Raw genomic sequence first — 25,206 nt, forward strand, 5'->3', positions numbered from 1 at the left:
CAGTGTCACACAAGATGGCGGTTGACCCCAAGTTACCCTAACAGGTAGGCCTACATTATATTCACTTTGTTTAATTCATCAATAGGATCCTAACTAGATAAAAGATAACATTTGGGATCTAGCTAATGATTAGCTCAATAGGGTAAACGCAGATCGCCAACCAATGCTTCAGCCTATGTATTTATAGCCACTATGCTGCATCAGTTGGGCTACAAGTGATAATTCTGACTGCTAATAGCATACCTGTTAATATGGACCATGTATAGGCTATATGCCTGCCATGGTCCGATATGTTAAAATCATTTAAACAAATGATTGTACCAATACATGACCAAAAGTATACGGACACCTGCTCGTTGAACATCTCATTCCAAAATCATGAGCATTAATACGGAGTTGGTCACCCCTTTGCTGCTATAACAGCCTCCACTCTTCTGGGAAGGCTTCTGCAGGGACTTGCTTCCATTCAGCCACAAGAGCATTAGTGAGGTCGGGCACTGATGTTTGGCGATTAGGCCTGGCTCACAGTCGGTGTTCCAATTCATCCCAAAGGTGTTCAATGGGCTTGAGGTCAGGGCTCTGTGCAGGCCAGTCAAGTTCTTCCACACCAATCTCAACAAACCATTTCTGTATGGACTTTGCTTTGTGCACGGGGGCACTGTCATGCTGAATCAGGAAAAGGCCTTCCCCAAACTGTTGACACAAAGTTGGAAGCACAGAATCGTCAAGAATGTAATTGTATACCGTAGCATTAAGATTTCCCTTCACTGGAACTAAGGGGCCTAGCACGAACCATGAAAAACAGCCCCAGACCATCATTCCTCCTCCACCAAACTTTATAGTTGGCACTACGCATTCGGGTAGGTAGCATTCTCCTGGCATCCACCAGACCCAGATTCGTCCAGACTTCCAGATGGTGAAGCCAATGCTTGGCATTGCGTATGGTGATCTTAGGCTTGTGTGCGGCTGCTCGGCCATGGAAACCCATTTCATGAAACTCCCAACGAACAGTTGTCCCGACTTGCTTCCAGAGGCAGGTTGGAACTCGTTAGTGAGTGTTGCAACCACAGACGATTTTCACACGCTACATGCTTTTGCACTCAGCGTGACCGTTGAGCCACTTCGCGGCTGAGCCGTTGTTGCTCCTAGTTGTTTCCACTTCACAATAACATCACTTACAGTTGACCAGGGCAGCTCTAGCAGGGCAGAAAAGTGACAAACTACTTATAGGAAAGGTGACATCCTATTATGGTGAAAGTCACTGAGCTCTTGAGTAAGGCCATTCTACTGCCAATGTTCGTCTATGGAGATCGCATGGCTGTGTGCTCGATTTTATACACCTGTCACCAACGGGTGTGGCTGAAATAGCCGAATCCACTAATTTGAAGGACTGTCCACATACTTTTGTATATATAGTATATGTGAATGCAGCTGCCACAACTTTAAAATCACTGGATGCAGTTTATCATAGCTCCACACATTGTGATCTGTATCAGAAAGTGGTTAAATAAATAAAAGGTTAAAATACATGAAGGAATAAATCAATTATTGACTTGGGGGGGGGGGGGGGGCAGAGATAAAACAGACACAGGAAAGTAGCGTTTCCTGAGCTGCTGGAGACCAGCAACACTGTACCTTGCAATTTCCAGGCTTTCTTCTGTTCTTCTTTGGCAATCTGTTCCATCTCTTTGTCGTATATGTAGTCTTGACACACAAAACAATATATTCCACCATATAATAAGTCTATTGCTGGAAGGGAGAGAGCGAGAGAGAAAGAAGGAATATACAACCATTAGGAATAGATATTTCCTACAAAACAACAGCTTGTGTTTATTGCACGTCGAACCTCGTCATTGATGTGGCCAGTGTGAAGACAAGCACTTTCTGTGTGTTCCACTCCTTTATTGATTTGAGCCTTGTGTCGTTCCATGTCATTGCTGCTTGCATTGGAGAATTAGAGAACTATCACGTAGGGAAGGTGTGTGTGTGTGTCACAGAGTATGTTTTTTTGTGGGACTGTGTGTGCTTGCATGTCCATCACATCTACCTCCCCTGCTTTTTCCACTAGCCTATGTTCTCCAACACCATGGTAACAATACCTGGGTTCTTCTGTTGCCGTGACAACCTATTTATTCAAAGGTTGCACCTCCGTCACGTCATGCTACTGTTATGAAGGTTCTCAAGCCGCCCTCTGCCGGCGGGCGCCATAGTGGTGCCATAAAGTGTTGATAGCGTCCGTTCAGAAAGACTGAGGTGAACTACCATTTCATCTAAATTACACTATAGTGCCTGGAAATACGATGACATTGCTAAAGTAGTCAAATATTTAGTAGGAAACTACTTTGCCAACATTATCATGTCGTCGAATTTACTTTAGCCAGATGGCAACGTTGTCATTAGGGGCGGCAGGAAGCCTAGTGGTTAGAGCGTTGGGCCAGTAACTGGATCGCTGGTTGCTGGATCGAATCCCCGAGCTGACAAGGTAAAAATCTGTCGTTCTTCCCCTGAACAAGGCAGTTAAACTCACTGTACGCCGGTAGTCCGTCATTTAAATAAGAATATATTCTTAACTGACTTGCCTAGTTGAATAAAAATAAATCAAATAAGCTAGAAAAGTGTGTCAAAAATAACTAGCAACGATAACATTAGCTAGCTAAAATCCGGTGGCCTCCCCTCAATCTTGGCTAGTTATACTGCATCTAAAATCAATCTGGCAACATCAAAATGATGACAAAAAAGGTTATTTTACTAATTACTTGCCTCCTATTGAATGTCATAGTATTTCCAAGCCACTGTAATAGTTATCAGAGCATTGACAAGAATGCTCAGCCGGGCATCAGTCCAAAACAAACGTTCAAAACAATATTGTGACGAAACATGCAACTCAGGGACAGTCAAATAGAACCCCTTGCACATTTTGATACTAAAAGGTTTGTCTCATAACTAGGAGGATCCAGGAGAGTGAAAAGGGACAATTGATGGATAGGCCTTAAGATTTATACAGAAAATATAAATGGGGCGTTATGTGTGTGTGTCCATAAGATGAGAGAGGAGCTAGCTAGAAGAAGCTCATCATCTCTGTGTCCAATGACAACAGGCATGCACTGAGAAAGGCCTTGACTGATGTGGTAACCATGGAACCAGAGAAAAGGAGAGAGTTCTGTGTACAACACCACAGAGGAAGTTAAAAATAAATCTGGCAGACAGACAGAGGAGGAGGATGATGAAGGAAGTGAAGGAATCCAGAGGAACAGCTGGGAGTCAGGGGTTCATTTGATGAACGGTACAATGGCACAGTGAGTGAGAGTGTGCTACTGTGGAAAGCCCTGACCTAATTAACACTGTGGTGGTAGTCTGGGGGGCTGGGGTGGGGCGTGATGACAGGAGCGACCCACACGGCTCAGTGTATTTGTGTGTGTGTGTGTGTGTGTGTGTGTGTCTCAGAGTGTGGGTGTCTAGATCAAAACCTTACTGTGACACCACCCTGAACAACAGAAACAGCTCAGGTGTGTGTGTGTGTGTGTGTGTGTGTGTGTGTGTGTCTAGATCAAAACCTTACTGTGACACCCGCCTGAACAACAGACACAGCTCAGGTGTGTGTGTGTGTGTGTGTGTGTGTGTGTGTGTGTGTGTGTATACACATCAAAACCTTACTGTGACACCGCTCCCCCCAGAAGGACCTGCTAACCTCTATCACACCCTAACAGATTACCCTAGCATTACCACCCTCTCATTCATCGGTCACCATTCTCCTCAGACAATATCACAACCACAGCAATTACCTCCTTTTACTTATTAGTACTGTATATAGACCCATAATTACCATAGAAATATAATAAAATGGAAATTCCAATGGATCTGTGATGGGAAGTATTTCTACGCCAGCGTCCCAAATGGCACCCCGTTCCCTTCACAGTGCACTACTTCTTAGCAGAGCCCTGTGGACCCCGGTCAAATGTAGTGCACTAAATAGAAAACAGAGACTTAGACTTTGATAATTACCATGTAAGAATCACAGGGTCATTCATAGTCTATGTGGTTGAGGATTAAACATGTCTACCCTCCCACAGAGCTGACTGGGGAACAGACAGGCTTAGAGAAGGATATTTGTCTGCCTGAGACTAAGTACTGGCTCCCAGTAGAACGTTAATGCTACGGAGAAGGACGGGCTCTGCTCAATGTCTCTGGAAAGGACAGTTCTCTCAGGCAGAGAGAGGCCTGAATCTGCCTGTGTGTGTGTGTGTGTGTGTGTGTGTGTGTGTGTGTGTGTGTGTGTGTGTGTGTGTGTGTGTGTGTGTGTGTGTGTGTGTGTGTGTGAGAGATAATAGACATGACAACATAAGCTAGCACGTGCACATTTTACCTAGGTTGTGGCGTTTGTTTTTGGCGTGCTCGTGGATGTGTTTCTTGGTGAAGCAGCCGAAGAAGACGCAGGAGAGACAGGAGTGGAGCCGGTTCAGGTGGGCGCCGCACATGTGACAGATACATGACTTGGCCTGCAGGGGGCGAGAGAGAGACAAAGAGGGGAGAGAGAAGGATGGAAGGGAAGGTGACAAGAGAGGGGGGAGGAAAGGGAGGGGATGGAGAGAGAAGGGGTTGAGAGAGAGAGAGAGGTGTCAGAATAAAGAAGGAATATACATTGACATCTTCTGAACATTGAAAAAAATATATGTCATCGTAGCCTGCACTCAAATAGAAAATGGATGTTATGTGCGGTTAGGTTTGTAATATTCAAGCATAGGCGGCGTGTCCATAAGGCTAGGGGAAGCTTTCTTTACAGTCAAATGAACTGCCAAAATGATATAGCCTATTTAGCCTAATCCTTTCTATACAGAAATACATGTAATAATTCTAAATAATCAACTATAGCATGATTTGGCGACAGAGGATCAATAGGTTATTTAGAAATATATATATTTAAAATATATTGCCTACAATCGGAAAGAAAGGCAGCAGGGGCAATTTGGGCAGATTATTGTTTGGTTGCGACTGTCTGTGAAAAGGCCAAGCCAGGCATATTGTAATATTTCAAAATACAATCACGGGAAAACATAGTTTGGAAAGCAAATGGTTAATGCTGTAGAGAGAAGACAATGAAAAGACTAATGTATTTTCATTGTCATTAGGGGGGGGGGGTTCAGTGTTACTTAAAAAAGTTAGTTTTTGGACAATAATTTCCTCGTCATATTGTATTGTGTCTCTCCTGGTAGACCTATTACATGGACAACGTTGGTTTTATTGATCTGTGTCTGTCAGCAGAGTAGGCTACCTTGTAATTTGACATATTAAAAAAGATTCTGCTAACGTCTCCAGTCATATAAAGTGTAGTAGAAATGAATGAAATGAGTTTATGAAAAGAGCACATTTTTCTCATGTAAAGAATGAAGAAGTGTATCTGATACAGCCTAGGTCTACTCTACCCTACACGTGCTCAGCCATGCACTGAACACTCTTTATGCATACAACGGTTTAGTTATTTTATTAGCTTAAATTACTATCCAATCTACTCATCACATTACCAATAGTAGGTTATCGTACATAAGTTTACAAATGTGATGATGCATGGAATGCTTTATTATAAGGGAGCATTATGGTGAAAATTAGCTTCCCCAAACTTGAAACTCGCGCGGTGCCGATGTATGCCTCGTAGGCTACACCAGTTGTAAAGTGGATTAATGTGCTTCATTTTAGCAATAAATACAGCAGTACATCAGTATAGCAGTACATCAGTATAGCAGTACATCATATAGCAGTACATCAGTATAGCAGTACAGCAGTACAGCAGTACAGCAGTACAGCAGTACACAGTACAGCAGTACAGCAGTACATCAGTATAGCAGTACATCAGTACAGCAGTACATCAGTAAGCAGTACATCAGTAAGCAGTACATCAGTACAGCAGTACATCAGTATAGCAGTACATCAGTATAGCAGTACATCAGTATAGCAGTACATCAGTACAGCAGTACATCAGTATAGCAGTACAGCAGCATGAGAAAGCTGGGATCCTCTTCTAAATAACGACCAGTAAAAACTCTGTTTTCACACCAAATGACTGGGCTTATAAGAAGATGTTTCACTAGGCTCTGTAGGCTATCTGCTCTCCAATCGGGTTCCAGGGCTCCTGGGCATACGGGTTTTTTGCCAACTTCAGTTGTGATACAAACCTTATCAAAACATATAGGCTTATGGGCTAGGCTACAGGATGTGTGCTACAATGATTTGAAAAAGTCTGAAAAAAGAAAGTCATGCTGTGTTTCATGCCTTTGATTGCACACGCTGGGTATCATTCATGATGACAATACATCATTCTCAAGTGATACTATTGTCACCCATCAGACTATGCTCAAGCAAATCTCATCTTTACATATACTACATAATATAGGCCTGTGTGTGAAATGAGATGTGATTTAGAATGGACCATTATGTACCTGTCACAACTGGAGCTAGGGGGGGAGTTAGGAATGTTGAGAAATAAATAAAAGTAGGCCTAGCCTATAGAAAGCTGAATGGATCCTCTTTTTAAGAGACCATCAAAACTCTGTTTTCTCACATCATTTGAATAGCCTATAGAAATGTGCAACATGGGCTCTCATGATGTGTTTGATTTGATTTTGGATTGCATTGATGTCAGAGTGATTAGAGGGACAACAGAACGCTGAGTACCAGGCCCCTAGCGACTGGCAGTTAGCAAGTTTGGTAGACTACTGATGACCATCGGCAGCATCAGAGCGCAGCTTTGGAAAAGCCTAGTTACCATGACTAAACGTTTATGTGTAATTTGACTGCGGTCATGGCTCGTGACCGCCGGTATAACGGTAATACAGTCACCGTAACAGCCCTAAGATGAAGGCAGACAGAGTAGTGATGGTTGGGCCCCTTTGAGAAACCCCATGTGGTCCAATATATAAAAGCAGACACTATGCTTTTCTACAGAGCACACCATGCTCCTGATTGGATTCATGCATGGTGGGAGAAAGCATCTTTGACACACTGACAGCAGCTGGAGTGTGTGAGTGTGACGCAGAGCCTCAGAGACGACCGAGGGATTTATAGAACCATTAGAATGCCTTGTCTTTAGTGGACCTGCAACACTGAGCTCTGCAGGGCCTGAGGCCACAGGGAGAGGAGGACATGGTGAAGTGAGGGGGGGTTGTGTGTGTGTGTGTGTGAGAGAGAGAGAGAGCAAGCCAGCGAGTGACACAGACAGAGAGAGAAAGACGGAGAGAGTGAAGATGTGTTAGAGTAGAGATGTGCTGTACGAACAAACATTCTGGAGTTTTCTCTGACAGCAGAGAGAGAAAACATGGGAGGGAAAGAGAAAAGGGGAGAGAAAGACATCAACTGAGGAAAGACAGAGAGGAGACACAGCCCTGGTGCTGCTCTGATGACCGAAGACAGTCCCACAGCCCTGGTGCTGCTCTGATGCCCGAAGACAGTCCCATAGCCCTGGTGCTGCTCTGATGCCCGAAGACAGTCCCACAGCCCTGGTGCTGCTCTGATGACCGAAGACAGTCCCACAGCCCTGGTGCTGCTCTGATGCCCGAAGACAGTCCCATAGCCCTGGTGCTGCTCTGATGCCCGAAGACAGTCCCATAGCCCTGGTGCTGCTCTGATGCCCGAAGACAGTCCCATAGCCCTGGTGCTGCTCTGATGCCCGAAGACAGTCCCACAGCCCTGGTGCTGCTCTGATGACCGAAGACAGTCCCATAGCCCTGGTGCTGCTCTGATGCCCGAAGACAGTCCCATAGCCCTGGTGCTGCTCTGATGCCCGAAGACAGTCCCATAGCCCTGGTGCTGCTCTGATGACCGAAGACAGTCCCATAGCCCTGGTGCTGCTCTGATGACCGAAGACAGTCCCATAGCCCTGATGCTGCTCTGATGACCGAAGACAGTCCCATAGCCCTGATGCTGCTCTGATGACCGAAGACAGTCCCATAGCCCTGATGCTGCTCTGACCGAAGACAGTCCCACAGCCCTGATGCTGCTCTGACCGAAGACAGTCCCACAGCCCTGATGCTGCTCTGACCGAAGACAGTCCCACAGCCCTGATGCTGCTCTGACCGAAGACAGTCCTACAGCCCTGATGCTGCTCTGACCGAAGACAGTCCTATCGCCCTGATGCTGTGGCGAGAGTGGGAGAGATAGAGAGTGGGATGGAGAAATGAGAGAAAGAGCAGCAGAGAGAGTGGGAGAGATGGAGAGGAGGGATGGAGAAATGAGAGAAAGAGCAGCAGAGAGAGTGGGAGAGATGGAGAGAGGAAAGATGGACAGAGGCGAGATAAGGGGGAGAGAGGAGAGTCAAAGAGCGACAGAAAGGAGAGGTGACAGAAAGAGAGCTCTAATAAAAGCCATCAGGAAACAGGTGTCACTACATCACCTGCTGGGCAGAGGGAGGGAGAGGGGGAGGAAAGAAAGGTGGAATAGAGCAGGAGAAACATTAAAGACTAAAATCTGCAGTTCAGTGTCCATTTCAACCATGTTTCTAGAAATGTGAGTAAGAGATAGTAAGAACACAGTAACCACTGACATGACGCTCACTGACACACACACACAAGCCAAGGTATTAGGCCTAGAGCAAGGAACACCACACAAAAAGGTAGGCTACCTGACGAACAGCAACACAATGAAACAACCCGACACCATTACGACAACATGGAGAACCATTGTAAAGGGGTCATAAAAGATCCAGCCCGGTCTCAGTTTCACTTCCTCCACATTATATCGCTATGAAACAGTGTGACTGGTTAGGAGAGGGGACCCAAGGAAACAGTCACTGTGAGAAACAGACTCATGACTCAGAGACAGGCCACAGTGTAATGCCAGTGCATTTACTGGCTTTCTATCTGTCTGCCAATGTGGCATTGATGAGGCAGCTTGTTTCCCCTGCTATAACTTAGTCATTTAGCGGTCTCGCTATGGCTCCCCACCGCACACAAATTGGAGCATTTGTTGGTTTTGCTTGAATGTTGTTTGCATCACTGGATGTTGCTTCACAATGCTTTGCTCCCTCACAAGTAAGAAAATCTATCTTTGGGAAACACTGACTCCAGTGACAGGCAGATCACCGGGTGCCATCGGACAGCATGGTGAAAAAGCTGCAGCGTGCAGTTCTGGCCTGCAGGGGGAGTGTCAGGAAAAGAGCTGCACTGACAGCTATGCCAGTCTGATTTTCCTCCCATGTCATCTCCACAGAGCTCAGAGTAATGCTGCTGGCAGGCTGCAGCCACTACAAACACCTCATCATAGAAGGACCAGATACACTGTGAGAGAAGACTAGGCTATTGTCCACCTACACGGTTATGATATAAGATTGCAGTTATATCATCATATCACTGAAATAGGACACAGACACGCACGTCTATGTTGTTGCACGGCATTAGGAGCCCGGGGAGGATTGATGATGGTGCAGTAAGCTGGACATTCAGGGCCACAAACACTAAGCTGTGTTTTCATTCAGTCTGGCGTGGGCGGGGCTTAACACACTGGGATGAATGGGATCTAATGGAGGGGGGCGGGGTCTAATAGTGGCAGGCGCAGGAGAATCACATTCAGACTGGAGCCTGATAACACAGACAGGCTAGTCAGGGCCCTCCAACCCTGTTCCTGGAGAGCTACCCTCCTGTAGGTTTTACCTCCAACTTGATTCAGTTTATCAACCAGCTAATTAATAGAATCAGGTGTGCTAGATTAGCATTGGAGTTAAAACCTACTGGACTGTAACTCTCCAGGAACAGGGTTGGAGTTAAAACCTACTGGACTGTAACTCTCCAGGAACAGGGCTGGAGTTAAAACCTACTGGACTGTAACTCTCCAGGAACAGGGTTGGAGTTAAAACCTACTGGACTGTAGCTCTCCAGGAACAGGGTTGGAGTTAAAACCTACTGGACTGTAACTCTCCAGGAACAGGGTTGGAGAGCCCTGGGCTAGACACAGCCATTACCACCACACTCAATGACATGAGCAAGAGATGGAGAGTAGAATGAGGCTGAAAGGCAGACGTTAGATTTAGGCTTATATGAACGAGAGTGAGAAAGAAGCAGAGATGAGAGAAAAAGAGAAGAGAGAGAGGAAGGATGCAGGAAGTGTGATTGTGATCATAAGTAGACAGACAAGGCAGGCTAGTGCTCTAAAGACAGTCCCTCCTACACCTCATTATCATTAGCTCTGTGCTCCAGACCCTCCCCCTCAGCTCTTCAAGAGAGATGCTGCTGTTGATGCCTTCCAGCACCCCTCCTAACTTTCTGCATTGCACCAGAGCTCCAGTCAAAACACAGCTACCCCTGTCAACGCTGCAACCGCACCCCCCTGTACCCCAACCCTCGGGCCCTCTTCCCTGGGTAAAAATCAATTTCTACCCCCACCATTTCACAAACTCTGGTTCCCATGCAGCCTGCCAGCCAGACCCTGTACTATTCCTCAGTGTCAGCAGTAACCCTCCCTCCAACTTCCTGAGGCTTTTAATGTCCTATTAGATGGGCTATAGATCAGGCAGCTCATATGACTGGAACAAGAGTTTTACAGGTACTAGCAGAGGGAGCGTCTCACTGCATCTCTCCATCGGTTCCAGGCCCAGGGAGAGACAGACAGGCAGGCGGGGCAGGGGGATACAGGCGGGGCAAGGGGATACAGGCGGGGCAAGGGGATACAGGCGGGGCAGGGGGGGCAAGGGGATACAGGCGGGGCAGGGGGAGACAGGCGGGGCAGGGGGAGACAGGCAGGGGGAGACAGGCGGGGCAAGGGGAGAGACAGGCAGAGCAAGGGAAGAGACAGGCAGGGCAAGGGAAGAGACAGGCAGGGCAAGGGAAGAGACAGGCAGGGCAAGGGAAGAGACAGGCAGGGCAAGGGAAGAGACAGGCAGGGCAAGGGAAGAGACAGGCAGGGCAAGGGAAGAGACAGGCAGGGCAAGGGAAGAGACAGGCAGGGCAAGGGAAGAGACAGGCAGGGCAAGGGAAGAGACAGGCAGGGCAAGGGAAGAGACAGGCAGGGCAAGGGAAGAGACAGGCAGGGCAAGGGAAGAGACAGGCAGGGCAAGGGAAGAGACAGGCAGGGCAAGGGAAGAGACAGGCAGGGCAAGGGAAGAGACAGGCAGGGCAAGGGAAGAGACAGGCAGGGCAAGGGAAGAGACAGGCAGGGCAAGGGAAGAGACAGGCAGGGCAAGGGAAGAGACAGGCAGGGCAAGGGAAGAGACTGTTGGGAGAGAGGCAGGGCCCACAGCTAGTGAACAGGGGGGGTAGAAGCAGACCATGAGAGCAGTGACTCACCACACTGTTTCACATGCAATAAGCCGCTCTGCCGGAGATGGACACACACACACGGGTGTGCACGTACACACACACACCATCATAAATAGACTCCCTGACACGCATAACCTCACAGACATTTACTCTTGTGTCCTCTCCTCTGCGTTTCTATATTTAATAGTGGTGAGGTTGAGGAGGAAGAGGGGGTGGATGCTGATGCTCCAGTGCTGTTCTGACGGACCCCCTGAGGGTGCAAGCCAGGGCTGTGTCAGGTGACGTCTCCCTTCCTCCCCTCCTCGCTCTACTTTCCCCTTGACTGACTAAAGCCTAGCCTGTCGGCCCCAGGCTCACTGAGCAGCACGAGACAGAGAAGCATCGTGGAAGACGTGTGGCATAGACTAACCATCTCTCTACCATTCCACAGTACTACACCCCCGACTACCGTCCAGTTCCTCTGCTGTCTGAACCTGCCACACACACACACACACACACACACACACACACACACACACACACACACACACACACACACACACACACCTTACTGCCTTTAACAGGCCCCATGTAGACACCTTCCAGCCAACCTCACCCTGTGGAAGCAGGAGAGACATGAAACAGAATGGTGAGTGTACCCACACTATGCAGCATGTTCTCTCTAAGCAGCAGCAGCATCATCATCACAGAGCTGAGCATGGAGACGAGCTGCTTTGATGCTACCACGATCAAATGGTGTTTGGTGATGTGCTGCTGTTCAGACGTGTGTATGTATGTGTGTATATATGTGTGTGTGATGAAGGGTGTATATTCAGTATTCAGACGCCTTGTATTTCTTCACGTCATTGTGTTACAAAGTGGGATTAAAATAGATTTGTCATTTTTTGTCAACACACACACACACACACACCTCTTATGTCAAAGTGGAAAAAAAATAGCTGACAGTGACTATCAGTGACTGACTTAGCAAGAGGAAAACTGATGCACAACCACATTCAGAAAGGTCACCTTGTGTATTATTCTATTCTAACTCTGAACAGTAAGTGGAGGTCTTGACTGAGTTCCTACAAAAGGGTGGCCGCTCCCATCCCTGGTCTAGTTAAGAATGCTGCTCTACATTATGTATTAAAGCACCCAGACAACTCAAAGATACACTTGTACTTCTGAACTGAGCTTCAGGACAGGAATTAAACCGCTCAGGGATGTTCACACGAGGGCGGCAGGTAGCCTAGTGGTTAGAGCGTTGGACTAGTAACTGGAAGGTTGCAAGATCAAATCCCCAAGCTGACAAGGTAAAAATCTGTCGTTCTGCCCCAGAACAAGGCAGTTAACCCACTGTTCCTAGGCCATCATTGAAAATAAGAATTTGTTATTAACTGACTTGCCTAGTTAAATAAAGGTAAACTAAAAATAAGTGAGGCCATTGGGGATTTTAAAACAGTGTTCAATGGCTGTGATGGGACAAAACTGAGGATGGATCAACAACACAATAATGACCTAAATGACAGTGAAAAGAAGAACACAAATATACTAAATAATATAACAAAACATGCATCTTGTATCCAATAAAGCACTTAATACTGCAAAAAAACATGATAAATGAATACAATTTTTGGCCTAAATGCAAAGCCAACACATCACTGAAGAGACAAACTGCCTCCTTACTGTCAAGCATGGGGGTGCTGCATCATGGTATACAGTTGAAGTCGGAAGTTTACATACACTTAGGTTGGAACACTTAGCTTGTGGAAGGCTACCCGAAACGTTTGACCCAAGTTAAACAATTTAAAGTCAATGCTACCAATAAAGTGGTGATCCTAACTGACATAAAACAGGGAATATTTACTAGGATTAAATGTCAGGAATTGTGAAAAACGGAGTTTAAATGTATTTGGCTAAGGTGTATATAAACTTCCGACTTCAACTGTAGGTATGCTTGACATCGGCAAATACTGGGACGTTTTTCAGGCCAAAAAGAAATGGATAGGGCTAAACACAAGCAAAATCCTAGAGCAAAACCTGCCTCAGTCTGCTTTACACCAGACACTGGTAGAGGAATTCACCTTTCAGCAGGGAAATAACCTAAAACACAAGGCCACATATAAGAGGTCGCGCGGTTACGATTTTTCAACACCGATACCGATTATTGGAGGACCAAAAAGAGCCGATACCGATTAGTCTGCCGATTTTTATAATGTATTTGTAATAATGACAATTACAACAATACTGAATGAACACGTAATGCACCAATTTGTAAGTCGCTCTGGATAAGAGTGTCTGCTAAATGACGTAAATGTAACACTTACTTTAACTTAATATAATCAATACATAAATAAAATAATAATACATCAATAAAATCAATTTAGGCTCAAATAAATAATGAAACATGTTCAATTTGGTTTAAATAATGCAAAAACAAAGTGTTGGAGAAGAAAGTAAAAGTGCAATATTTGCCATGTAAAAAAGCTAACATTTAAGTTCCTTGCTCAGAACATATGAAAGCTGGTGGTTCCTTTTAACATGAGTCTTCAATATTCCCAGGTAAGAAGTTTTAGGTTGTAGTTATTATAGGAATTATAGGACTATTTCTCCTTATACGATTTGTATTTCATATACCTTTGACTATTGGATGTTCTTATAGGCACTTTAGTATTGCCAGTGTAACAGTATAGTTTCCGTCCCTCTCCTCGCTCCTACCTGGGCTCGAACCAGGAACACATCGACAACAGCCACCCTCGAAGCAGCGTTACCCATGCTGAGCAAGGGGAACAACTACGCCAAGTCTCAGAGGGAGTGACATTTGAAATGCTATTAGCGCGCACCCCGCAAACTAGCTAGCCATTTCACATCGGTTACACGAGCCTAATCTGGGGAGTTGATAGGCTTGAAGTCATAAACAGCACAATGCTTGAAGCATTGCGAAGAGCTGCTGGCAAACACACAAAATTGCTTTTTGAATGAATGCTTACGAGCCTGCTGGTGCCTACCATCGCTCAATCAGACTGCTCTATCAAATCATAGACTTAATTATAACATAATAACACACAGAAATACGAGCCTTTGGTCATTAAAATGGTCGAATCCGGAAACTATCATTTTGAAAACAAAATGTTTATTCTTTCAGTGAAATACAGAACCGTTCCGTATTTTATCTAACGGATGGCATCCCTAAGTCTAAATATTGCTGTTACATTGTACAACCTTCAATGTTATGTCATAATTATGTACAATTCTGGCAAATTAATTACGGCCTTTGTTAGGAATAAATGGACTTCACACAGTTCGCAATGAGCCAGGCGGCCCAAACTGCTGCATATACCCTGACTGCTTGCACGGAACACAAGAGAAGTGACACAATTTCTCTAGTTATAAGAAATTCATGTTAGCAGGCAATATTAACTAAATAGAATATGTTTTCGTTTCAGGCTCCTCCATCTCCACTAACTGAAACTAATTGTATGGATTTTTTTCCCTAATAATAATGTAAAATTAACATCTGTACAGAAAGACTCATGTGAAGGCCAAATTACAGAGGAGGAACTGCTTGATGCAATTGGGGCCTTTAATGATGGGAAAATTCCAGGGCTGGATGGCATACCAGTGGAAGTATACAAAACTGTTTTTGATATACTCAAAGGACCATTATTAGCATGTTTTAACCACTCCTATATAAATGGTAGATTATCAGACACCCAACAAGAAGGTCCGATATCATTATTACTGAAACAGGACCCAAATGGTACAGTGGGGGGAAAAAAGTATTTGATCCCCTGCTGATTTTGTACGTTTGCCCACTGACAAAGAAAGGATCCGTCTATAATTTAATGGTAGGATTATTTGAACAGGGAGAGACAGAATAACAACAACAAAAATCCAGAAAAACGCATGTCAAAAATGTTATAAATTGATTTGCATTTTAATGTGGGAAATAAGTATTTGACCCCCTCTCAATCAGAAAGATTTCTGGCTCCCAGGTGTCTTTTATACAGGTAACGAGCTGAGATTAGGAGCGCACTCTTAAAGGGAGTGCTCCTAACCACAGCTTGTTACCTGTAAAAAAGACACCTGTCCACAGAAGCAATCAATCAGATTCCAAACTCTCCACCATGGCCAAGACCAAAGAGCTCTCCAAGGTTGTCAGGGACAAGATTGTAGACCTACACAAGGCTGGAATGGGCAACAAGACCATCGCCAAGCAGCTTGGTGAGAAGGTGACAACATTTGGTGCGATTATTCGCAAATGGAAGAAACACAAAAGAAATGTCAATATCCCTCGGCCTGGGGCTCCATGCAAGATCTCACCTCGTGGAGTTGCAATGATCATGAGAACGGTGAGGAATCAGCCCAGAACTACACGGGAGGATCTTGTCAATGATCTCAAGGCAGCTGGGACAATAGTCACCAAGAAAACAATTGGTAACACACTACGCCGTGAAGGACTGAAATCCAGCAGCGCCCGCAAGGTCCCCCTGCTCAAGAATACATATACATGCCCGTCTGAATTTTGCCAATGAACATCTGAATGACTCAGAGGACAACTGGTGAAAGTGTTGTGGTCAGATGAGACCAAAATGGAGCTCTTTGACATCAACTCAACTCGCTGTGTTTGGAGGAGGAGGAATGCTGCCTATGACCCCAAGAACACCATCGCCACCGTCAAACATGGAGGTGCAAACATTATGCTTTGGGGGTGTTTTTCTGCTAAGGAGACAGGACAACTTCACCACATCAAAGGGACGATGGACGGGGCCATGTACCATCAAATCTTGGGTGAGAACCTCCTTCCCTCAGCCAGGGCATTGAAAATGGGTCGTGGATGGGTATTCCAGCATGACAATGACCCAAAACACACGGCCAAGGCAACAAAGGAGTGGCTCACGAAGAAGCACATTAAGGTCCTGGAGTGGCCTAGCCAGTCTCCAGACCTTAATCCCATAGAAAATCTGTGGAGGGAGCTGAAGGTTCGAGTTGCCAAACGTCAGCCTCGAAACCTTAATGACTTGGAGAAGATCTGCAAAGAGGAGTGGGACAAAATCCCTCCTGAGATGTGTGCAAACCTGGTGGCCAACTACAGGAAACGTCTGACCTCTGTGATTGCCAACACGGGTTTTGCCACCAAGTACTAAGTCATGTTTTGCAGAGGGGTCAAATACTTATTTCCCACATTAAAATGCGAATAATTTTTTCTGGATTTTTTGTTGTTATTCTGTCTCTCACTGTTCAAATAAACCTACTATTAAAATTATAGACTGATCATTTCTTTGTAAGTGGGCAAACGTACAAAATCAGCAGGGGATGAAATACTTTTCCCCCCCACTGTATATATAAAAATCCAGTCCATTTAAAAAAATTGGAGACCTCTTACACTTCAGTGTTGTGATGCAAAAATCCTAGCAAATGGTTGGCGCATTGAATTAAAAAAGTATTGTCAGATATTATTCATCTTAATCAGACAGGTTTTTTACATGGACGATACATTGGAGATAATATAAGACAAGTACTGGAAACAATAGAATACTATGAAATATCGGGGATACCAGGCCTGGTTTTCATAGCTGATTTGGAAAGGCTTTTGATAAAGTACGACTGGAGTTTATAGATAAATGGCAAGAATATTTCAATTTTGGGGAATCTCTTATAAAATGGGTTAAAGTTATGTATAGTAACCCTAGGTGTAAAATAGTAAATAATGGCTGCATCTCTGAAAGTTTGAAACAATCTAGAGGAGTAAAACAAGGTTGTCCACTATCGGCATATTTATTTATTATTGCCATTGAAATGTTAGCTGTTAAGATTAGATCAAACAATAATATTAAGGGATTAGAAATCCGTGGCTTAAAAACAAAGGTGTCATTGTACGCCGATGATTCATGTTTTCTTTTAAAACCACAATTAGAGTCTCTCCACGGCCTCAGAGGATCTAGATACTTTTGCTATCCTTTCTGGATTAAAACCAAATTATGTTAAGTGTACTATATTACGTATTGGATCACTAGAAAATGCAAATTTTACATTACCATGTAGTTTACCAATTAAATGGTCTGACAGAGATGTGGACATACTCGGTATACAAATCCCAAAATAAAGAAATTCTCACTCCAATACATTTTTATAGAAAGTTAGCAAAAATAGATAAGATCTTGCTACCATGGAAAGGAAAATACCTGTCTATTTGTGGAAAAATCACCCTGATTAACTCTTTAATCATATCACAGTTTACCTATTTGCTTATGGTTTTGCCTACACCTAGTGACCTGCTTTATAAATTATATGAACAAAAAATATTAAAGTTGATTTGGAACGGCAAGCCAGATCAAATTAAAAGGGCCTATTTATATAACGAACATGAATTCGGAGGGCAGAAATTATTAAATATTAAAGCATTAGACCTCTCAAAGGCATCAGTCATACCAAAGTTATACTTAAATCCAAACTGATTTTCTAGTAAATTGGTACGAATGTCTCATCCTATGTTCAAGAAGGGCCTTTTTCCATTTATTCAGATTACACCTGCCCACTTTCGGTTGTTTGAAAAGGAAATAATCTCCAAAATATCTTTATTTTTTTTAAACAAGCCGTAGAAAGTTGGTTGCAATTTCAGTTTAATCCACCTGAAAAGACAGAACAAATAATACAACAAATATTGTGGTTAAATTCAAATATAGTAATTGATTAAAAAAAAACATTTTTCAAAGAAATGTTTAAAAAAAGTATAGTTTTAGTGAATGATATTATAAATAGGACTGGTGGAGTGATGTCACACATGCAGCCAACACAGACATATGGAAATGTCTGCTCTACCCAAAATTACAACCTATTAATTGCAGCATTAACACAAAAATGGAAGAGGCAAGTAGAAGGGGAAAAAAGTAAGGAACTTGTATGTCGACCCTGTATTAAAGAACATAAATGGTTAAAGAAAAGTGTGATAAATAAATAAAAAAACATACCAATTTCATTTAAGGACCAAAAAACTGACAGCTGTGCCATATAAATTGCAAAATAGTTGGGAAGAGATTTTCCATGTACCCATTCCATGGCACACGGTTTATTACATTGATACGCAAAACGCCGGATTCAAAATTTCGAATTTTTCAATTTAAATTACTATACAAAATTCTTGCAACTAATAGAATGTTATATATACGAGGGATACAATCTTCCCAGCTCTGCAGATTCTGCTGTGAGGTGGCAGAGTCATTAGATCATTTATTTTGGTATGTCCATATGTAGCTCGTTTTTGGTCACAGGTCCAGGAATGGCTGAAGAATTACAACATTTGCCTAGAACTAACGCTGCAGATAGCAATACTGGGTGATTTGAAAAGCCATAGTCAATCAATCAATAATATAATAATTATTTTAGAAAATATATTTATTTTTAATTTACAATCTGTAGAAGCTATGAAGGTTAAGTACTTTTGTGAAGCATCACTGCACAGTTGAAAAATATATGGCAAATAGATATCCGAAATGGATGATGTTGAGAGATAGATGGGAGGGGTTGAATGGAGCTGAAGGGTGGGACTAATAACAAGATAAACAATGTAAAACATAAGAAGTCTGTAAAATGTATATAGGTTCAGAACTTTTGTGATATAGCACAGTTACAAATAGAAATCAAACTGGATGGACATCAGAAATAGAGGAAGGACTAAAAACAAACAAAAAATAACTATTGTAAAATAGACTGTGTCTGTAAAATGTGTATAAGATGAATAAATTGAAGTTAAAAGCCGAAGTGTTTATTAGTTTATTCCAATTGGGGGATCGGTGGTAGGGTTTGCGGGGAATAATAATAAAGGTATATTCTTTAAAAAAGTATGTATGTCTATATAGGTATGTGTATGTATATATACGTGTATATGTATGCATGAGTGTATGGATATATATATATTTACCCCAAAAATATATGGGGGATATGAAATGATGCAGACAATTACATTGATGGAAGCAATATTCTTTCCGCAATATTAAGCTGATCCACCCCTAAAAAAATATATATAATTAAAAAAAAATATTACCTAAATATGCAGGTTTAAAAAATATATACTTGTGTATTGATTTTAAAGAAAGGCATTGATGTTTATGGTTAGGTACATTGGTGCAACAACAGTGCTTTTTTCGCAAATGCGCTTGTTAAATCAACACCCATCTGTCGAAGTAGGCTGTGATTCAATGAAAAATTAACAGGCACCGCATCGATTATATGCAACGCAGGACACGCTAGATAAACTAGTAATAATCATTCCATGTGTAGTTAACTAGTGATTATGTTAAGATTGATTGTTTTTTATAAGATACGTTTAATGCTAGCTAGCAACTTACCTTGGCTTCTTGCTGCCTTCGCGTTACAGGTAGTCAGCCTGCCACGCAGGCTCCTTGTGGAGTGCAATGTAAGGCAGACACTACCCAGTTCTTCTTTCTATATGTTTTGTTGCCATGCTTCACACACTGGTGTAACTCTGCCTTAGAGAGCTGTCGTCTCATTAAGAGGATAGACATCATGTTGTGCTCTCTATGAACCAGATCAGTGGTGTAGAACCCAGATCATAGATCAGAGGGCAAAGCCTCAGAGAGGCAGCCAGCACCATCATGATCATTACCCAGACAAACATACTACTGGTGTACAGGCATTAACTGACACACACCGAAGAGCACAGAAACTCACTAAAATAGGCCAAGATCATGCACTGCATCCCTCCACACACATAGGCCTAACAAGTGAACACACAGATTAGGTCTACCATGGTCTAGCTAACTAGCCTCTCCATTATACACACACCTATACTGTCTGTCTACTACTGCCCAATCTAGCCTCTCCATAATACACACACCTATACGGTCTGTCTACTACTGCCCCTGCTCTCTGCCCAATCTAGCCTCTCCATAATACACACACCTATACTGTCTGTCTACTACTGCTCCTGCACAATCTAGCCTCTCCATAATACACACACCTATACTGTCTGTCTACTACTGCCCAATCTAGCCTCTCCATAATACACACACCTATACTGTCTGTCTACTACTGCCCAATCTAGCCTCTCCATAATACACACACCTATACTGTCTGTCTACTACTGCTCAATCTAGCCTCTCCATAATACACACACCTATACTGTCTGTCTACTACTGCACAATCTAGCCTCTCCATAATACACACACCTATACTGTCTGTCTACTACTGCTCAATCTAGCCTCTCCATAATACACACACCTATACTGTCTGTCTACTACTGCTCAATCTGGCCTCTCCATAATACACACACCTATACTGTCTGTCTACTACTGCTCAATCTAGCCTCTCCATAATACACACACCTATACTGTCTGTCTACTACTGCTCAATCTAGCCTCTCCATAATACACACACCTATACTGTCTGTCTACTACTGCTCCTGCTCTCTGCCCAATCTAGCCTCTCCATAATACACACACCTATACTGTCTGTCTACTACTGCCCCTGCTCTCTGCCCAATCTAGCCTCTCCATAATACACACACCTATACTGTCTGTCTACTACTGCCCCTGCTCTCTGCCCAATCTAGCCTCTCCATAATACACACACCTATACTGTCTGTCTACTACTGCCCCTGCTCTCTGCCCAATCTAGCCTCTCCATAATACACACACCTATACTGTCTGTCTACTACTGCCCCTGCTCTCTGCCCAATCTAGCCTCTCCATAATACACACACCTATACTGTCTGTCTACTACTGCCCCTGCTCTCTGCCCAATCTAGCCTCTCCATAATACACACACCTATACTGTCTGTCTACTACTGCCCCTGCTCTCTGCCCAATCTAGCCTCTCCATAATACACACACCTATACTGTCTGTCTACTACTGCCCCTGCTCTCTGCCCAATCTAGCCTCTCCATAATACACACACCTATACTGTCTGTCTACTACTGCCCCTGCTCTCTGCCCAATCTAGCCTCTCCATAATACACACACCTATACTGTCTGTCTACTACTGCCCCTGCTCTCTGCCCAATCTAGCCTCTCCATAATACACACACCTATACTGTCTGTCTACTACTGCCCCTGCTCTCTGCCCAATCTAGCCTCTCCATAATACACACACCTATACTGTCTGTCTACTACTAATACACACACCTATACTGTCTGTCTACTACTGCCCCTGCTCTCTGCCCAATCTAGCCTCTCCATAATACACACACCTATACTGTCTGTCTACTACTGCTCCTGCACAATCTAGCCTCTCCATAATACACACACCTATACTGTCTGTCTACTACTGCCCAATCTAGCCTCTCCATAATACACACACCTATACTGTCTGTCTACTACTGCCCAATCTAGCCTCTCCATAATACACACACCTATACTGTCTGTCTACTACTGCTCAATCTAGCCTCTCCATAATACACACACCTATACTGTCTGTCTACTACTGCCCAATCTAGCCTCTCCATAATACACACACCTATACTGTCTGTCTACTACTGCTCAATCTAGCCTCTCCATAATACACACACCTATACTGTCTGTCTACTACTGCTCCTGCACAATCTAGCCTCTCCATAATACACACACCTATACTGTCTGTCTACTACTGCTCAATCTAGCCTCTCCATAATACACACACCTATACTGTCTGTCTACTACTGCTCAATCTAGCCTCTCCATAATACACACACCTATACTGTCTGTCTACTACTGCTCAATCTGGCCTCTCCATAATACACACACCTATACTGTCTGTCTACTACTGCTCAATCTAGCCTCTCCATAATACACACACCTATACTGTCTGTCTACTACTGCTCAATCTAGCCTCTCCATAATACACACACCTATACTGTCTGTCTACTACTGCTCCTGCTCTCTGCCCAATCTAGCCTCTCCATAATACACACACCTATACTGTCTGTCTACTACTGCCCCTGCTCTCTGCCCAATCTAGCCTCTCCATAATACACACACCTATACTGTCTGTCTACTACTGCCCCTGCTCTCTGCCCAATCTAGCCTCTCCATAATACACACACCTATACTGTCTGTCTACTACTGCCCCTGCTCTCTGCCCAATCTAGCCTCTCCATAATACACACACCTATACTGTCTGTCTACTACTGCCCCTGCTCTCTGCCCAATCTAGCCTCTCCATAATACACACACCTATACTGTCTGTCTACTACTGCCCCTGCTCTCTGCCCAATCTAGCCTCTCCATAATACACACACCTATACTGTCTGTCTACTACTGCTCCTGCACAATCTAGCCTCTCCATAATACACACACCTATACTGTCTGTCTACTACTGCCCAATCTAGCCTCTCCATAATACACACACCTATACTGTCTGTCTACTACTGCCCAATCTAGCCTCTCCATAATACACACACCTATACTGTCTGTCTACTACTGCTCAATCTAGCCTCTCCATAATACACACACCTATACTGTCTGTCTACTACTGCTCCTGCACAATCTAGCCTCTCCATAATACACACACCTATACTGTCTGTCTACTACTGCTCAATCTAGCCTCTCCATAATACACACACCTATACTGTCTGTCTACTACTGCTCAATCTAGCCTCTCCATAATACACACACCTATACTGTCTGTCTACTACTGCTCCTGCACAATCTAGCCTCTCCATAATACACACACCTATACTGTCTGTCTACTACTGCTCAATCTAGCCTCTCCATAATACACACACCTATACTGTCTGTCTACTACTGCTCAATCTAGCCTCTCCATAATACACACACCTATACTGTCTGTCTACTACTGCTCAATCTGGCCTCTCCATAATACACACACCTATACTGTCTGTCTACTACTGCTCAATCTAGCCTCTCCATAATACACACACCTATACTGTCTGTCTACTACTGCCCCTGCTCTCTGCCCAATCTAGCCTCTCCATAATACACACACCTATACTGTCTGTCTACTACTGCCCCTGCTCTCTGCCCAATCTAGCCTCTCCATAATACACACACCTATACTGTCTGTCTACTACTGCCCCTGCTCTCTGCCCAATCTAGCCTCTCCATAATACACACACCTATACTGTCTGTCTACTACTGCCCCTGCTCTCTGCCCAATCTAGCCTCTCCATAATACACACACCTATACTGTCTGTCTACTACTGCTCCTGCACAATCTAGCCTCTCCATAATACACACACCTATACTGTCTGTCTACTACTGCCCAATCTAGCCTCTCCATAATACACACACCTATACTGTCTGTCTACTACTGCCCAATCTAGCCTCTCCATAATACACACACCTATACTGTCTGTCTACTACTGCTCAATCTAGCCTCTCCATAATACACACACCTATACTGTCTGTCTACTACTGCTCCTGCACAATCTAGCCTCTCCATAATACACACACCTATACTGTCTGTCTACTACTGCTCAATCTAGCCTCTCCATAATACACACACCTATACTGTCTGTCTACTACTGCTCAATCTAGCCTCTCCATAATACACACACCTATACTGTCTGTCTACTACTGCTCCTGCACAATCTAGCCTCTCCATAATACACACACCTATACTGTCTGTCTACTACTGCTCAATCTAGCCTCTCCATAATACACACACCTATACTGTCTGTCTACTACTGCTCAATCTAGCCTCTCCATAATACACACACCTATACTGTCTGTCTACTACTGCTCAATCTGGCCTCTCCATAATACACACACCTATACTGTCTGTCTACTACTGCTCAATCTAGCCTCTCCATAATACACACACCTATACTGTCTGTCTACTACTGCCCCTGCTCTCTGCCCAATCTAGCCTCTCCATAATACACACACCTATACTGTCTGTCTACTACTGCCCCTGCTCTCTGCCCAATCTAGCCTCTCCATAATACACACACCTATACTGTCTGTCTACTACTGCCCCTGCTCTCTGCCCAATCTAGCCTCTCCATAATACACACACCTATACTGTCTGTCTACTACTGCCCCTGCTCTCTGCCCAATCTAGCCTCTCCATAATACACACACCTATACTGTCTGTCTACTACTGCTCCTGCTCTCTGCCCAATCTAGCCTCTCCATAATACACACACCTATACTGTCTGTCTACTACTGCCCCTGCTCTCTGCCCAATCTAGCCTCTCCATAATACACACACCTATACTGTCTGTCTACTACTGCTCCTGCTCTCTGCCCAATCTAGCCTCTCTCTGTCTCTAGTCATGGTTGTTGATTGTTATTAGTGCAGCCGTGTTTATCTCGATGTGTACAGAGCACTGGAGGGTTTTTCTCCCCTCCCCTCCCCTCCCCTCCCCCCCCCCCCCCCCCCCACACACACACACACACACACACACACACACGATAAATGTAGGTTTGGGCTCTGGTCTGGTTTGATGGGCTTTCCCCTGCCTATTCCTGACTCTTTACCAGCTAACACAGAGGGCACATTAATCCTGTGTGTGCGTGTGTGTACTACAGATGGTGAATGGCCCTGCCTAGACGAACAAAGGAAGGACTGCATGGTCATCTGTCATGCCTCGGAGCCAACAGATGCCCAGCAGCAGAGTGTGAGAGTGGTCCCTCGGATTAGAATCACCAAGTCAATCAGAGAACAGAATCTCCTCGGTAGAATCCCCAAGGCACCAATCAGAAGGCCTGAAGCCCAGATGAGGTCTCTGAGGACATGTAAAATAATCCACCATCCGTAGCTCAGTAGATCAGAGGAGTGACATATGATGACACCAAAATGCTTTTAAAGCAATAAAGTTCATGAAACCAGGAACTAAAAGGTTGCCTGCCAGTGTGTCGTGTGATGGAACAATGGGGAGTAAGCATCCACAGTAAAAGTGATGGATGGGAGAGTTTTGGGCCTGTCCCCGCCCAGTGATTGACAGGTCATTAGCCAGATGGAGGCACTGGCTGGCTCAGAGACAACTGATTGGCTGGGTGCTTTGTGATATGGTGGGCAGATTCAAGACTC

General features: G+C 44.2%; 1 protein-coding gene across 3 annotated transcripts in view; it reads right to left on the minus strand.

Annotated features, from left to right (window-relative positions):
- LOC106606419 (ubiquitin carboxyl-terminal hydrolase 22) overlaps positions 1 to 25,206 on the minus strand; it is a 101,282-nt gene that overhangs the window by 52,857 nt on the left and 23,219 nt on the right. For 2 of the 3 annotated variants that reach the window (XM_045719856.2, XM_045719855.2), the window contains 2 exons: positions 4,364 to 4,496; positions 1,636 to 1,749 (listed from right to left, as the gene is read on the minus strand). In XM_045719856.2, the coding sequence (XP_045575812.2) occupies positions 1,636 to 1,749; positions 4,364 to 4,496 (247 nt within the window). The remainder of the gene's footprint in view (positions 1 to 1,635; positions 1,750 to 4,363; positions 4,497 to 25,206) is intronic. The other variant, XM_045719857.2, reaches the window with a different exon arrangement.

The sequence above is a fragment of the Salmo salar genome, chromosome 06 (assembly GCF_965601325.2).
Source record: "Salmo salar chromosome 06, fSalSal1, whole genome shotgun sequence".
Lineage (NCBI taxonomy): Eukaryota > Metazoa > Chordata > Actinopteri > Salmoniformes > Salmonidae > Salmo > Salmo salar.